Raw genomic sequence first — 15,247 nt, 5'->3', positions numbered from 1 at the left:
AAAACCCTTGTTTGCAAGCACAGAGGTGAAACTTTTCTTGTAATTGATGACCAAGTTTGCGCACATTTTAGGAGGAATGTTGGTCCACTCCTCTTTGCAGATCATCTCTAAATCCCTAAGGTTTCGAGGCTGTCTCTGTGCAACTCTGAGCTTGAGCTCCCTCCATAGGTTTTCTATTGGATTAAGGTCCGGAGACTGACTAGGCCACTCCATGACCTTAATGTGCTTCTTCTTGAGCCACTCCTTTGTTGCCTTTGCTGTATGTTTTGGGTCATTGTCGTGCTGGAACACCCATCCACGACCCATTTTCAGTTTCCTGGCAGAGGGAAGGAGGTTGTCGTTCAGGATTTCACGATACATGGCTCCTTCCATTTTCCCATTAATGCGAATAAGTTGTCCTGTGCCCTTAGCAGAAAAACACCCCCAAAGCAAAATGTTTCCACCCCCATGCTTGATGGTGGGGACGGTGTTTTGGGGGTCATAGGCAGCATTTTTCTTCCTCCAAACACAGCGAGTTGAGTTAATGCCAAAGAGCTCTATTTTGGTCTCATCAGACCACAGCACCTTCTCCCAGTCACTCACAGAATCATTCAGGTGTTCATTGGCAAACTTCAGACGGGCCTGCACATGTGCCTTCTTGAGCAGGGGGACCTTGCGAGCCCTGCAGGATTTTAATCCATTGCGGTGTAATGTGTTTCCAATGGTTTTCTTGGTGACTGTGGTCCCTGCTAATTTGAGGTCATTAACTAACTCCTCCCGTGTAGTTCTAGGATGCTTTTTCACCTTTCTCAGAATCATTGACACCCCACGAGGTGAGATCTTGCGTGGAGCCCCAGAGCGAGGTCGATTGATGGTCATTTTGTGCTCCTTCCATTTTCGAACAATCGCACCAACAGTTGTCACCTTCTCTCCCAGCTTCTTGCTAATGGTTTTGTAGCCCATTCCAGCCTTGTGCAGGTCTACAATTTTGTCTCTGACATCCTTGGACAGCTCTTTGGTCTTTCCCATGTTGGAGAGTTTGGAGTCTGCTTGATTGATTGATTCTGTGGACAGGTGTCTTTTATACAGGTGACTAGTTAAGACAGGTGTCCTTAAAGGAACAGTAACACCAAAAAATGAAAGAGCTTTAAAGTAATAAAAATATAATGCACTGTTGCCCTGCACTGGTAAAACTGGTGTGTTTGCTACAGTAACACTACTATAATTTATATAATAAGCTGCTGTGTAGCCCTGGGGGCAGCCATTCAAGCTGGAAAAAAGGAGAAAAGGCACAGGTTACATAGCAGATAACAGATAAGTTCTATAGAATACAATAGTGTTTTATCTGTTATCTGCTATGTACCTGTGCCTTTTCTCCTTTGAATGGCTGCCTCCATGGCTACATAGCAGCTTATTTATATAAATTATAGTAGACTTTCTGAAGTAAACACACAACTTTTACCAGTGCAGGGCAGCAGCACATTATATTTTAGTTACTTTTATACACTTTCATTTTTTGGTGTTACTGTTCCTTTAATGAGGTTGACTAATTGAGTAGAAGTGTCTAACCACTCTGTGGGAGCCAGAACTCTTAATGGTTGGTAGGGGTTCAAAAACTTATTTCACTCAATGAAATGCAAATCAGTTGCTATCTTTTATTTAAAGTTATTTTTTCGATTTTCCTTTTGATGTGCTATCTGCCACTGTTAAAATAAACCTACCATTGAAATGATACTGTTCTGAGACTTTTCATTTCTTTGTCACTGGACAAACTTACAAAATCAGTGAGGGGTCAAATAATTATTTCCTCCACTGTATATATTTTTAGTTATATTTGCATTCTTACTTTTTTCCCAAATAATGTTGTTACCAGTAATCCCAAAAAATGAGAGTGTTTTAATGTAATTTAATACAAGGTACTGTTGCCCTGCACTGATTAAAGTTGTGTTTGCTTCAGAAACCCTGCTATAGTTTATTTAAATTCACTGATGTGTAGCCATTATTCTGAAACAGGAGTAGAAGCATGGGTTATTTAAATATATATATAGCAGATACGCTCAGTTAAATACAATAGATTTGTTTTTACATAGGAAGATATTGTATTCTACAGAGCTTATCTGTTATCTGCTATGTAAACTGGCTTTTCTTCATTTTCCAATTGAATGGGTTTGTTTGACTGTCTGTATACGCCAAGTAAAGCCTGTAGAAGTCAATGGCAGATCTTTCTTTGCTTTGCTCTTTGGCGCAGGCTTTTGTGTGACAATACAAAAAAGTTGTGGTTAGAATGTGACAAGTCAAAAAAGTTGCAGTTTTTGTGACTTTTCCCGCAACTTTTTTTTTTGTTCATGCTATTTTAAGTTAGGACCTTTTGATAAATGAATGCCATTCATGAAAATTATTTTTTCCATGGTTTCAAATAGAAATCAGAAAAAAACAAGTTTTAGAAAATCCCCCCAAAGTGCTTTAATTTATGCATAATTTCCAAACAATAATGGAAATACATAATTAGCACAGCCATACAATCGTAAAGATAATGTGTAACTTTATCTTTATATAGCTTTGTTTATTACAGACAGAACTGTTCATGCAGCGAGCTGCACCTCTAATTATCCAGTTCCACAGGAATGTGTGCATGGTTTTGCTTCAGGGAAAACTGTTGCCCTAGTCCCTAGGAATGGAAAGGGGACTTGTCCATAATTTGGAAGATACTCTGTGGTTTTAGCATTATTATTGCCTCGCTATCACGATTGGTAACCCAACCCAGAACAATTGCCAAGGTCCCGGTCACAGCTCACGCTTCTGCCTATAACAACCACTTTTCACTTCGGGTGGAGCCCTCCGCTACTCGGGTGCCGCCAGGTCTTAAAGTGAGAGGACCAAGGCAAAGGTTCTGGGCAAGCAAGGGTACCAGATCGTTAGAAAAGGACTGGGAAAGCTTACTAGAGTCAGTGTCAGGCAGGCCAGGTCAAAACCAGAACAGAGGCACAGTGCAAAATCAGGATCCAGTAGAGTATTCAAACAGGCAAGGGGTCAGTCCAGGCAGAGTTAACACAAAGTCAGGATACTCAACTGACAACCTAATAAATGCCAGATGGACTGCTGTGATAAGACTAGTATGTTATATTGGCCCTTCATAGTGCTTCATGCGTACTTCATATTCCACTATGTTAAAAAGCAGACCAGACATGATGCTGATTCTCTCCATTTCTTTTTTAGTGATGTATATAAGTGCCTTGGAGCCGCAACAAAATCATTTCAGGAATCCCCTAAACGTCAGGATTCTGAGATTTTTCCTAACCATATACTGATAACTGCCATTGCCCCTCAGGGCCTCAAGTAACCCCTTGATCTCCCATAAGTTGGAGGATCTCGTTCCTTTATAGACATGCCAGTAGGGGCTCCTTAATACAGAAACGTACAGTGGCTGGGGTGGGTTTCACCGTTTAAGTGACTTTTGCACTACCTAAATACTTTTTAAAAAACAAATAATAATCACAGATTCTCCTTCAACAAAGGACGTATCCATGCCCGCATTTGTGCTTCCCCTGGTCCTTAAATGGCATGTTGGCGTATATCAGTGATTTCTTCCTTGGTTACTTATTGGGCCTCAACTAACCTAGCAATCTCCCCAATTACTGTTGCTCCATTTTGTTAAAATCGGACCCTATTTCTCTCGATACACCCTGCCATTCTAGTAGTAGCTGAAGTTTATAGAACACCCTATTCAACAATTACAAAAATCAACACTATATGGGTTCCGTCTAGGTATATATAGAAACAGGCTTCACACCACCCAAGCACCAGCAACCCAATTGCCACACAATGGCGTAGACACTTCAAAGACGCTGGGCCTTCCCTGTGTCCTTCCTTAGGTCACGTCACCAGTATTAAGTATAAGCGCGCCTTCGCTAAGCAGCTAAGTGGGAGGGGCATCACACCGCCATCCTCCCTCACGTCCGGCTCAACCTAACCATAATGCAGAAGCTAGAGGCAAACAATAGCGCGCTGATTGGATAGCAGGCTGATAATGTAGTATTGTCGTCATAAGCCGGTCGTAGGGTTTGGTTGCAAAAACACCGGTTACAAAGGAGTGGGCGCAGCGTGTCCTTGGGAGTAGAACGTCGGAGACCGAAGGGGCAGGAGTTCTCAGTAACACATACAGAGCAAGGTGAGGGATTCACTGATATATTGGCGAGGTTGGGTAGAATTTATTCACCTTCATTATCAGGTCTGTGTATTCATTCGCGATTTTTTACTGTGACCTTGTGCAGAGACGGGGACCTTGGGTGTTACAGCCATTACTGAGCTACGTCTTGCTGCACCCCCCACTGACTGCAGCGGTAACCGGGATTGATGAAGGTGCCGAACCGTGTTGTAATGTAGTTTAGAGCGCTATCCCAACGTGGGCCAGCATCAGTGGGGGAATTCATGTTTTATTCTCATAATTATATTTGCTCTGGATTTGTAAATAGCAATTTATCATGATTTTATTTTGAGCATGGCATATATCAGAAGGCTGCAGATAGCTTTTCATAGATCAGTGTTCTCAGTACAGTAATATGTGTAAGAATCATTCAGAACCTGGCTGGCATCATTGTACTGTAGGTTCTGGTGGCTAGGGAGTATACTAGGACACATTTAGCCAGTTTAAAGCATGGGCATTATATACTCCATGTAGTTTGAGTATGGGGTATTACTGTTTGGAGCCATCAGTAGGTTGGGTCTTTAATTGATCACTCTGTTTTGCTGTGATCCTGTTAAAGGACAATGTAAGCCCAACTCCATGGGAGGGGGTGGGGAATTGCTATCCCATGGCCAGCTTTAATCCTTTCCCATTGATTCCTTGCAGGCATTGCATCTGTTTTATATTGGTTGGTAAAAGGCAAAATATTTATTTGATTTGAAGATAAGTTATGAGAATTTTTTTTTTTCTATACTGTAGTGGGCATTGCCTGGACCACATCCACACCAAAAATCCATGGGAAATTGACTAAAGTTTGCAGCACTAAAAAAGAATTAGCGATGGCCTGGTGGTTTAGATATTGTGATTACATTCACTGAAGGTGCCAAACCTTCCCAGTGGCACCTCCCCAGTGAATTGTTTTATAAGCTGGCGCTAAAGAGCTGCATCTATACTCTTTAGAATGGCTTATACCCTTAACTTTTTTCCTTCTACGTTTGTTAAAATACAGCTCCAAAACCTTCTGTCTTTAGCTGTTGAACAGCTGTTGGGAGCAGCAGGTTATTTATTTTAATGACTTTTCTCTTTAACTGACCTTTATTCCTTGTGTCCTTGCTAACCCAGAGGTCATATAGGTCACAAGGCTGGATTGCAGTAAAGTTATTTTTACACAGGGTAGGTTAAAACACTTTGAAAGCATTCATTCTGTCATTCATAGGTGCAAACATGGGAGACGCTGAAAAAGGCAAGAAAATCTTTGTTCAGAAATGTTCCCAGTGCCACACTGTAGAGAAAGGAGGCAAGCACAAAACTGGGCCTAACCTTCATGGCCTGTTTGGACGCAAGACTGGACAAGCAGAAGGCTTTTCCTATACTGATGCTAACAAAAATAAGGGTAAGTGTTAGAGCAAAAATGCAGCCCCCTCTTTAGCCTTGTAATGGCAAGGTAAAAAATGCTTTCAAGGACAATCAATTTGGTATTTCCTGGCATAACAAGACACCTGCTGCTAAATCAAAGGAGGCATTTGTCTTTATAATTAACTTTTATGTTCTAAACCAGTGCTGTCCAACTGGCGGCCCGCGGGCCGCATCCGGCCCGTGACACCCCTCTGTGTGGCCCCCCCACCTGTCTGGCTGCTTTGATGGCTTACTCTTGTGTAAGCTTTAAATGGTATCAGTACTGTGATTAACTGCCCCCCCTGCATGGTTCTCACCTCAGATTCAGGCTGTAATCCCTCTGTATTGTTTAAATATGTAATCCCCTGTGTTGTTCACACCTTTTAATCTCTGCATTGTTCACCCCCTGCAGTGTTCACACCTCAGGCTCAGGCTGTAATCGCCCATATTGTTCCCCTGTTCACACCTCAGGAGCAGTAGAAACCCACAAATAATCCCTACATACTACAAAAAGAACATATACTGAGGTGGTCCTGCAATTAAAAAGTTTTTTAATATATAGTTATTGTGCAGACTGTAGGAGCAGTGCCAGCATTGTGTCACTGTAGGCTGCCTGTGTGTGCCATACACACAGGCATCATAGGGCAAGCAGAGTAGGGCACACACAGGCCAAGTATGGCACAAACCAGCCAAGAATGGCAAACACAGTGAAAGTATGGCACACAGGCAGGGTAGGGAAGGCAGAGTATGGCACACACAGGCCAAGTATGGCACAAACCAGCCAAGAATGGCACACACAGTGAAAGTATGGCACACAGGCAGGGTAGGGAAGGCAGAGTATGGCACACACAGGCAGGGTAGGGCAGGCAGAGTATGGCACACACAGGTAGGGTAGGGCAGGCAGAGTATGGCAGGTTTTTGCTGTACTACAACCATTAATATGGGTATGGTCATGTGATAACATGGGTGTGGTTTCAAGTGGGTGCGGTTTCCAAAAGGGGAGTGGTCAAAACTGGCTTCCATTATCGGCCCTCCACCACGTAGGTCGGAAAAATTCCGGCCCTCGGTACAACAGAAGTTGGACAGCACTGTTCTAAACGGTAGAATATCAAAACCAGTTGCAATAGACCGTTTGTATTTGCATAGTGGTGTAAATATCAAGGTCTGAGATATATTTTGAATGCCCTGAAAGAAAGATCATTTTATAGCCTCAATTTGCATTCTGGCTGCAGTTGTTACTAAGGATCAGGGCACACGGCATATGAGTGGGGGCAGAGAGAAGCATCCCACTCATTAACGTTTCTGAGTGTAGTTGCACTGATAGGGACAGTTTTGGCCTGAAAAACCAGGGCAGCTACACACACACAAACAGGAGCAGATCTGCTTCTCTCCACGTGCCTACAAAATGCAGACAGAGCGAAGTACACCTAGTGTGCCCTGACCCTAGCAACTGTACAGTTCTTTAGGTTGTATTACAGCATATTAAAAAAAAATATATATATATATATATTTTATATTATATTATATTTTTTTTTTACTGACGCTTTAGTCAATTCCCTATGTGGCATTTGTCCCTGTCCCCAGTAAATTACATTCAGGAAAATGCAACAATCCAAGAGACAAAACAAAGAAAAGGGTCAAAGTCAAGGCATAAAACTGGCAATATATGCACCAATATAATTGTACGAAATGTAGTTTTTCACAATTTTCGAACCGTGCAGGCTCCAAATTATCATCTCAATTTTCGTACTATGGTAATTGGTAATTAGTAGTTTGGCTAAGTTAAAAAATTTCAGTCATAGATTTTATCTGCCAATATCCGGGGTGGGGGGGGGGGGGGGGGGGGGGGGGGGTGCTACAATGCATTTCCAGGAAGTCACTTTAATTCTACTGGTGTCTGCATGTTCAGGACATCTTCCGCTTTATCCTACGATTTCAGTCTGAATGTTAGTTATAGATAGTTTCATTTAAATGTATGATCGATATCTGAATGTTTGTCGGAAGAAAACTAAAATATGAACATATATGGCCACCTTTACATTTGTCGAATGAAATTGTGATTGGCACCTGAATAGCATGTCCACGTGAATAGGCATAGCAATAGAATAGAAATTACAGGGTAGTTAAATGATGCACCCAGAGTATTTAATATTGCAAATAATTAAATAACTTTCTGTTCTTTCATAGGAATTGTTTGGGATGAGGGTACCCTTCTGGAATATCTAGAAAATCCTAAGAAGTACATTCCTGGAACAAAGATGATCTTTGCTGGCATTAAGAAGAAGGGCGAGAGACAAGACTTAATAGCATATCTAAAACAGTCAACCAGCAGTTAATAACCATATGTCCTGCCTTATTTATTTCAGGGATTGTTTGTGATGAGATACTGTAAGATTTTATATATATTTTTATTTGTACTGTCCATACATCTTTTAGAGGGTGTCTCATCAGCCAGAGAATGTAAATCTTGAGGGAGATCATTGAAATGAATTTGGCTATGTCTCCAGTGTTTTTTGAAGTCAAAAATGCTTATTGATCTAAACATCTAATAAAACTGTCCATGTTAATAACAGCCATTTTAATGTCTTTTAATAAACCATAAAATGTGCAGCTTGTGTGATACATATAAGCATATTTGCTAGATGTTTGTCACTAGAAAATGGTTTTCCAATCAACACACATTTATTGCCAATGGTCAAACCTGTGGCTTGGGCTTTATAAACCAGTCTTTCCACATGGATTGGCTCCTCATTCTTGTTGACGTGGTGTTTTCTTCACATTATGGGTAGCATTTCTGCCTGTTAGTTGAATAGTGAGTCTGATTGAATAAAACTGACTAATCAGTCAGTCTGATTGAAGGAGGTCATACACATTTGTTGGACTTACAACATGAAAAATTAATTTGTTTCTCCTGCACAAGCATACATATGGTACTTTTTTTTTTTTTTTCTCAACAAAATGACTAAAATGCACACTACAGTCCAAATTCAAATGGCAAGTACTTCTGTCATTAAACACCAGTAGTTCCCACAAACCACATACAAAGGCTTCTAAATGAACTGTAAAGGGTTATATTGCAGATGCTTTGTACAAATAAAAAGTAAAATAAATTGCCAAACAAAAAGAGTCTGGTGTTCCATTTACCAATGGAAAAAGTGTTACATTAGACTTGCCTGCACCTAGAACCATTGTGTCAGCCCAGGTGCAGGGACACGCAGCTGATATCGGCTCTGAAATGCAAACTCTTGTGTTTCTTTGCCAATATCCGCCATGTGTACCTGCACCCAGGCCACACAATGGTTCTTGGTGCAGGCAAGGTAGAAGGCTGATGCAAGCTGAGGGGGATAGTTTATGGCCTGCATTTTTTCCTCAGGCTAAGAATTAGCCCTCTTTGGCATCAGCTTTAGAATGGCCATACATGTTACGATCTGTCACATGCAGCCATTTTGCAAGGATGCTAAAATATTATTTTACAACATGGCCATTTATAAGTAACCTGTATGGTTTATTATCACCCTTTAGTTTTAGAGAAACAGCATACTATTGAGCACTTAAAAAAAGAATGTTTAATCATGGCTCTATTACTGTTCCAATCGAGCATACAAAGTTTCTTTCCGTAGGCACAAAATTGTATTCTAGAGTTCACATCATCAGAAGCCATTTAACCTAGCCTCTCTGTATGGGGGACTATGGAAAGGTACTAGAGCAGGGGTGGGCAAACTACGGCCCTCCGGGTCCCCTTAAATAATTTCTGGGCCCTGATTGGTTGCGCTTCGTGCGTGCTTGTGATGTCAATACGCAGGGGGCACAACCATAAAAAAGGATGCAGCGGGAAGCTGGGGAACAGACGCAGCCGAATGATGGTGGGAGCCGCAGGTCGGGGAGATGGAGGATGCTGGGGGGGGGGGAGCTGGTGGGAGGACGTTGGCCTGGCCTGGCCCGCCTGTGAGTCAATGTGGCCCCCGAGCCAAAAACTTTGCCCACCCCTGTACTAGAGTATGGTTACCAAATTAAGTAAAAATCATTAAAACTTCTAATAAATCCAGATAAAGGTGCTGCACTGATTGGATTTAAATGTCAATGTGTAGCTCAGCGCACCCCAGACTGGCAGCCTATAGGTTGTGACAAATGCCAGAGGGGCTTCTGAAAGATGCCACAGCCATTTACTATATATTGGGCCTGTGGGAGGCTGTTTGTGCCTTTGGGTATTTGAAATGCCAAAATCTCAGTTCAGACTTGATGAAGTGGTAACCTTAGAGAACCCTGGGTAAAACCTACATAAAATTGTATCTATGTAGGTATATTTTATATATATTTTTTATTTATAAAGCGCAAGTGCAGAATTTGGGGAGAGCATAAAAATGCTCTGGGAACTAAACGCAAGACCCCAGAGCTTCAAGGTACTAATGATGATTGCCCGAGCATGTGTCAATTATCATTTTGTGGCAGGAGACAGTGAATGCAGCATCCTAATAAGTGAAGGCAGGGCTTAGGCTTTCCAAGGAAAATGTGCAAGTTCATTATTCTATGCAGAGAGTGATGAAATCATTTCTGAAATGGTGGAGATTGGCATTCAGTCAGAAGTAGTCTTTCTGTTCATACATGAATAAACAAGTCAGCAGCTGCATTCTTTTGCTGCCGACTTACTTCATTATTAATTTTTTTTTTTCCGAACCAAAATTCGTTAAAGAGCCCACACAACACAGAAACCCTATTTACCTATCACTATAACGATAGTAATCTAAAGTATAAGTATCATGAATCATGAAAAGGCTGCTATTTTGTAACTGATGTTTATTGCAAAGTTGCTTGAAATTATGTTTACTTTCCAAAAAGCTTAAGCTGTGTTTGTGTGGTATTACCCTTTAAAGGAGAAGGAAAGGCAAAGTCACTTGGGGGTACCAAAATGTTAAGCACCCCCAAGTGACTTGAATCGCATACCTTTTACCCCAGGCTGGTGCCCCTGTACGGAGAGAACAGCACCAGCCCGGGGTACCTGTAGCGCTTCTTCCTGCTTTGCTAGCGCGCACATGCGCAGTAGAGTGAATAGCGGAACTTTAACAGAGAAGTCGGCTTTTCACTCTACTGCGCATGCACCTATTGTGTTAGTCTTAGCGAAACGAAGGAGGAAGCGCATTGCTCCAGGTACCCCGGGCTGGTGCTGTTTTCTCCTAACAGGAGCACCAGCCCGGGGTAAAAGGTAGGCGATTAAAGTCACTTGGGGGTGCTTAACATTTTAGCAACCCCAAGTGACTTAGCCTTTCCTTTTCCTTTAAGAACTGAATATAGTATTTACATTAGTTATAAACTCTTCAGCCTATTTCCCCTATAAGACATAGACGACAATATTATAAAATATAATACTTTAATCTTAGTATATTAAAGCACAGTGATTATTATCTAGAACAGTGCTGTCCAACTGGTGGCCCGTGACCCCCCTCTGTGTGGCCCCCCACCTGTCTGGCTGCTTTGATGGCTTACTCTTGTGTAAGCTTTAAATGGTATCAGTACTGTGATTAACTGCCCCCCCTGCATGGTTCTCACCTCAGATTCAGGCTGTAATCAGGCTGTATTGTTTAAATATGTAAACCCCTGTACTGTTCACACCTTTTAATCTCTGCATTGTTCTACCCCTGCAGTGTTCACACCTCAGGCTCAGGCTGTAATCAACCCCATTGTTCCCCTGTTCACACCTCAGGAGCAGTAGAAACCCACAAATAATCCCTGCATACTACAAAAAGAACATATACTGAGGTGGTACTGCAATTAAAAAGTTTTTTAATATATAGTTATTGTGCAGACTGTAGGAGCAGTGCCAGCCTTGTGTCACTGTAGGCTGCCTGTGTGTGCCATACACACAGGCAGCATAGGGCAAGCAGAGTATGGCACACACAGGCAGGGTAGGGAAGGCAGAGTATGGCACACACAGACAGGGTAGGGCAGGCAGAGTATGGCACACACAGGCCAGGTATGGCACAAACCAGCCAAGAATGGCACACACAGTGAAAGTATGGCACGCTGGCAGGGTAGGGCAGGCAGAGTATGGCACACACAGGCAGGGTAGGGAAGGCAGAGTATGGCACACACAAAGGCAGGGTAGGGCAGGCAGAGTATGGCACACAGGCAGGGTAGGGCAGGCAGAGTATGGCAGGTTTTTGCTGTACTACAACCATTAATATGGGTATGATCATGGGTGTGGTTTCAAAAAGGGGAGTGGTCAAAACTGGCTTCCATTATCGGCCCTCCACCACGTAGGTCGGAAAAATTCCGGCCCTCAGTACAACAGAAGTTGGACAACACTGATCTAGGAGATCTGTAGAAAGGCAACCTAAGGATCAGAGTCCGGAAAGATTCATCAGCAGTAAAACACTGATTGTATAATTATATGGCTTTGAGTTTATCGTTGTATCTGTTCTATTAGACCAACTTTTTTATGCACAGTTAGACAAAGGGACAAATTAAGAGAAATTTGCATACTGTGTACACTATTCCAAGGTAGTGTATGTATATTTTAGTTATATAGAGCTACTTGTGTACATTGGACCTCTGCATTAAAACAGTACTAGAACACAATAGGCAGGGTTCAAATGATCTAAATCAGTGCTGTCCATCTGGCAGCCCCGACCCCCCCCCCCCCTCTGTGTGCCCCCCCCCCCACCTGTCTGGCTGCTTTGATGGTTTAAATGGCATCAGTACTGAGATTAACTGGCCCCCTGCATGGTTCACACCTCAGATTCAGGCTGTAATCCCCCTGTATTGTTTATACATGTAATCCCCTGTACTGTTCAAACCTTTTAATCCCTGCAATGTTCACCCCCTGCAGGCTCAGACTGTATGCACCCACACTGTTCACCTTTCTACACCTCAGACTGTAGGAGTAGTGCCAGCATTGAGTCAGTGACAGTATGGCACACACAGGCAGCATAGGGCAGGCAGAGCATTGCACACAGAGGCAGCATAGGACAGGCAGAGTATGGCACACACAGGCAGGGTAGGGCAGACAAAGTACTGCCAGTGTGTGCTATACCTTGCCTGACCTATGTGGCCTGTGTGTCCCATACTCTGACTGTCCTATGCTGCCTGTGTGTGCCATACTCTGCCTGCCTTATGCTGCCTGTGGAAGGTGATCCTGGAAAGGGTTTGTTCTGGGAGTTTGTTAGCTGTTGGAAATAGTCATTAAAGGAGAAGGAAAGGCAAAGTCACTTGAGGGTGCCTAAATGTTAGTATGGATTTAAGGGTGTGTCTTAATATAACATAATAAAATTCTTTCACATATGAATGATGGTTGATATCCCTGCAGTGAGCACCAAGCATTTGGGTTTTTACTGCACTACCACCATTAACGTGGGCATGGTCTTAAAAGCTCTTGTGATAAAATGGGTGTGGCTTGAAGTGGGTACGGTTCAAAAAGGTCAGTGGTCAAAATTGGCTTCCATTAGTGGCCCTCCACTATGTATGCTAGAGAAAGTCCGGCCCTTGGCACCACAGAAGTTGGACAGCATTGTTCTTAATGATTAAATACATTTACATTCAAAATTAAGCGAGGAAAGGGGAAGTATCTGTCCCATAGAGCTTACAATCTAAGTGGGTAGGTAACATACAAATAGGAGGATAAAAAGGGCTTTACATTTACATTGCCGCAATATAATTCAGCAAGAGGTTGTCTTTGACTTTGAAAGGCTGAAGAAGGATTCTTTCCAGAGGAACTCATGGATGGAATACCAGATGTGAGAAGCAGCAACAAAGATAAGTTTAGGGAGGGTGGAGCAGTGACAAAGGGGGAGTGACCAGACTGTGGCCATGAGGAAATTTACATCAAAGTGAATTATATGTTACTGGTGAGGTAGCATGCCTCTGAAAAACCTGCAATCAGACTTGGTACCCACCGGAGAATCTGACCTCAAGGGCTCCCCTGAGTACACACATAGTTACATGTATGTATATCTTTATTTATAAAGTGCTATTTATGTATCCAGCGCTGTACACTAGAATAGATTAATATAAACAAAGAGGTTATTAAAATAATAATAGATAAATACAAAGTATAACAATAAATACAAGGTACACTTGCAATAAGTTAAGAATCAAAGAGGATAGAGGTCCCTGCCCCATAGAGCTTACAATCTAAATGGGAGGGTAACTTACAGACTCAAATAGGCAAATATAAGTGCTGTAGGTTATAGTGGGTGACACTGCAATATAAGTGCCAGTTCCCAGATCAGGTGCTGTGCGAGTGCCCCAAGAGGTAATCTTTAAAGGAGAAGGAAAGGCTAATAAATAGCGTTTTTACTCAGCAATAGTAGTACTATTTAATAGTGTGGCTAATAGATTTTGACTTTCCTTCTCCTTTAAGTTTAGTTTTAAAAAGACTGAGGGAGGATTCTCTCCGGAGGAAATCAGGGGGGCATTCCAAATGTAAGGGGCAGCAAGGCAGAAAGGTTTAAGGCGGGAAACAGCAGTAGTAGTGGGGGGGTGCAACCAAGTGGTTGCTCTGCGAGGAACGAAGGAGTCGACCAGGAACGTACGGAGACACAAGAGAAGAGATGTAGTGAGGTGCAGAGGCATGGAGGGCTTTGAAGGTTAAGAGAAGGAGTTTGTAAGATATTCTTTGTTTAACGGGAAGCCACAATAAGGAGTTTAGCAGTGGAAGGGCCTGAATTCTCCTGGATGAGAGGAGGAAAATTCTGTCAGCAGTATTTATTACAAGCTGTAGGGGGGAGAGATGGGAGTTAGGGAGGCCGGTTAGTAGCAGGTTACAGTAGTCAAGTCGGAATAGGATGAGCGCATGCATGTGCAACCTAGCTATTACAGTAGAATGAAAGGGGTGGATTTTGGCAATATTGCTTAAAAAAAGTGACAGGTTTTGACAGTGGCGTTAATATGGTCAGAGAAGGAGAGACAGGAGTCAAATATCACCCCCAAACAACGCGCCGAGTCAACATGGTTGATGAGCGTGCCATCAATAGAGACAGTAAAGGGGGTGTAGGACTAGGCTTAGGTGGAAAGATCTTTAGTTCAGTTTTTTTTAGTTATAGTTTGAGGTGGTGTTTGTTCATCCAATTGGAGATAGCTAGGAGACAGCTAGAGATTTCAGTCTGAGTTTCAATTGTTAATGAAGGGGTCGAAAGATAAATTTGAATATAATCAGCATACAGATGATATTTAAAGTCAAATGAGAGGATGAGCTCTCCCAAAGATAGTGTGTAGAGGGAGAACAACAACGGCCCAAGTACAGAGCCTTGCAGTACCCCCACATTAAGTGGGACTGGAGATAAGGTTTTGTTTGCATAAGACACGGTGAAGGATCGGTGAGAGAGGTAAGAAGAGATCCAGGATGCAGCCTGATTACAGTTACCAATTAAATGCAGAATTTGCATCAGGAGAGAGTGGTTTACCGTATCAAATAGGATTAGTATAGAAAAGTGACCTTTGGCTTTGGCAACCTGAAGATCATTTCTAACTCTGCACAACGCCATCTCAGTAGAGTGCACAGGCTTAAAACCAGATTGCAGATCAAGGCAGTGATAGTTAAGGGGGCTTTTAGTGCCCGGGGGTATAGTTCTCCTTTAAATACGAGTTACAAACTACATGGTAGTGTGTTGGGTGTATCCTTAATTGAGAAGGATCTGAGGATTTTTGTAGATAGCAAGTTGTCTAATTCAAGGCAGTGTCATTCTGTGGCTACTAAAG

At 42.5% G+C, this 15,247-nt stretch overlaps 1 protein-coding gene across 2 annotated transcripts; it reads left to right on the top strand.

The window, feature by feature from the left end:
• The first annotated feature begins 3,978 nt into the window (after positions 1–3,978).
• cycs (cytochrome c, somatic) lies at positions 3,979–8,165 on the top strand. 2 transcript variants are annotated; one of them, XM_012964419.3, is made up of 4 exons: positions 3,979–4,147; positions 4,251–4,338; positions 5,379–5,555; positions 7,745–8,165. In XM_012964419.3, exons 3-4 carry the CDS (start codon positions 5,387–5,389, stop codon positions 7,891–7,893), a joined length of 318 nt encoding a protein of 105 aa, XP_012819873.1. In that variant the 5' UTR covers positions 3,979–4,147; positions 4,251–4,338; positions 5,379–5,386; the 3' UTR covers positions 7,894–8,165.
• Positions 8,166–15,247: the final 7,082 nt, after the last annotated feature.

This window comes from Xenopus tropicalis, chromosome 6, assembly GCF_000004195.4.
Source record: "Xenopus tropicalis strain Nigerian chromosome 6, UCB_Xtro_10.0, whole genome shotgun sequence".
Lineage (NCBI taxonomy): Eukaryota > Metazoa > Chordata > Amphibia > Anura > Pipidae > Xenopus > Xenopus tropicalis.
This window is presented reverse-complemented; position numbering and strand designations above follow the sequence as displayed.

Coding starts and splice junctions, on each gene's coding strand:
- cycs (XM_012964419.3), top strand. CDS start 5,387: ATGGGAGACGCTGAAAAAGGCAAGAAAATCTTTGTTCAGAAATGTTCC. Junction 5,556..7,744: donor TGATGCTAACAAAAATAAGG/GTAAGTGTTAGA, acceptor GTTCTTTCATAG/GAATTGTTTGGGATGAGGGT.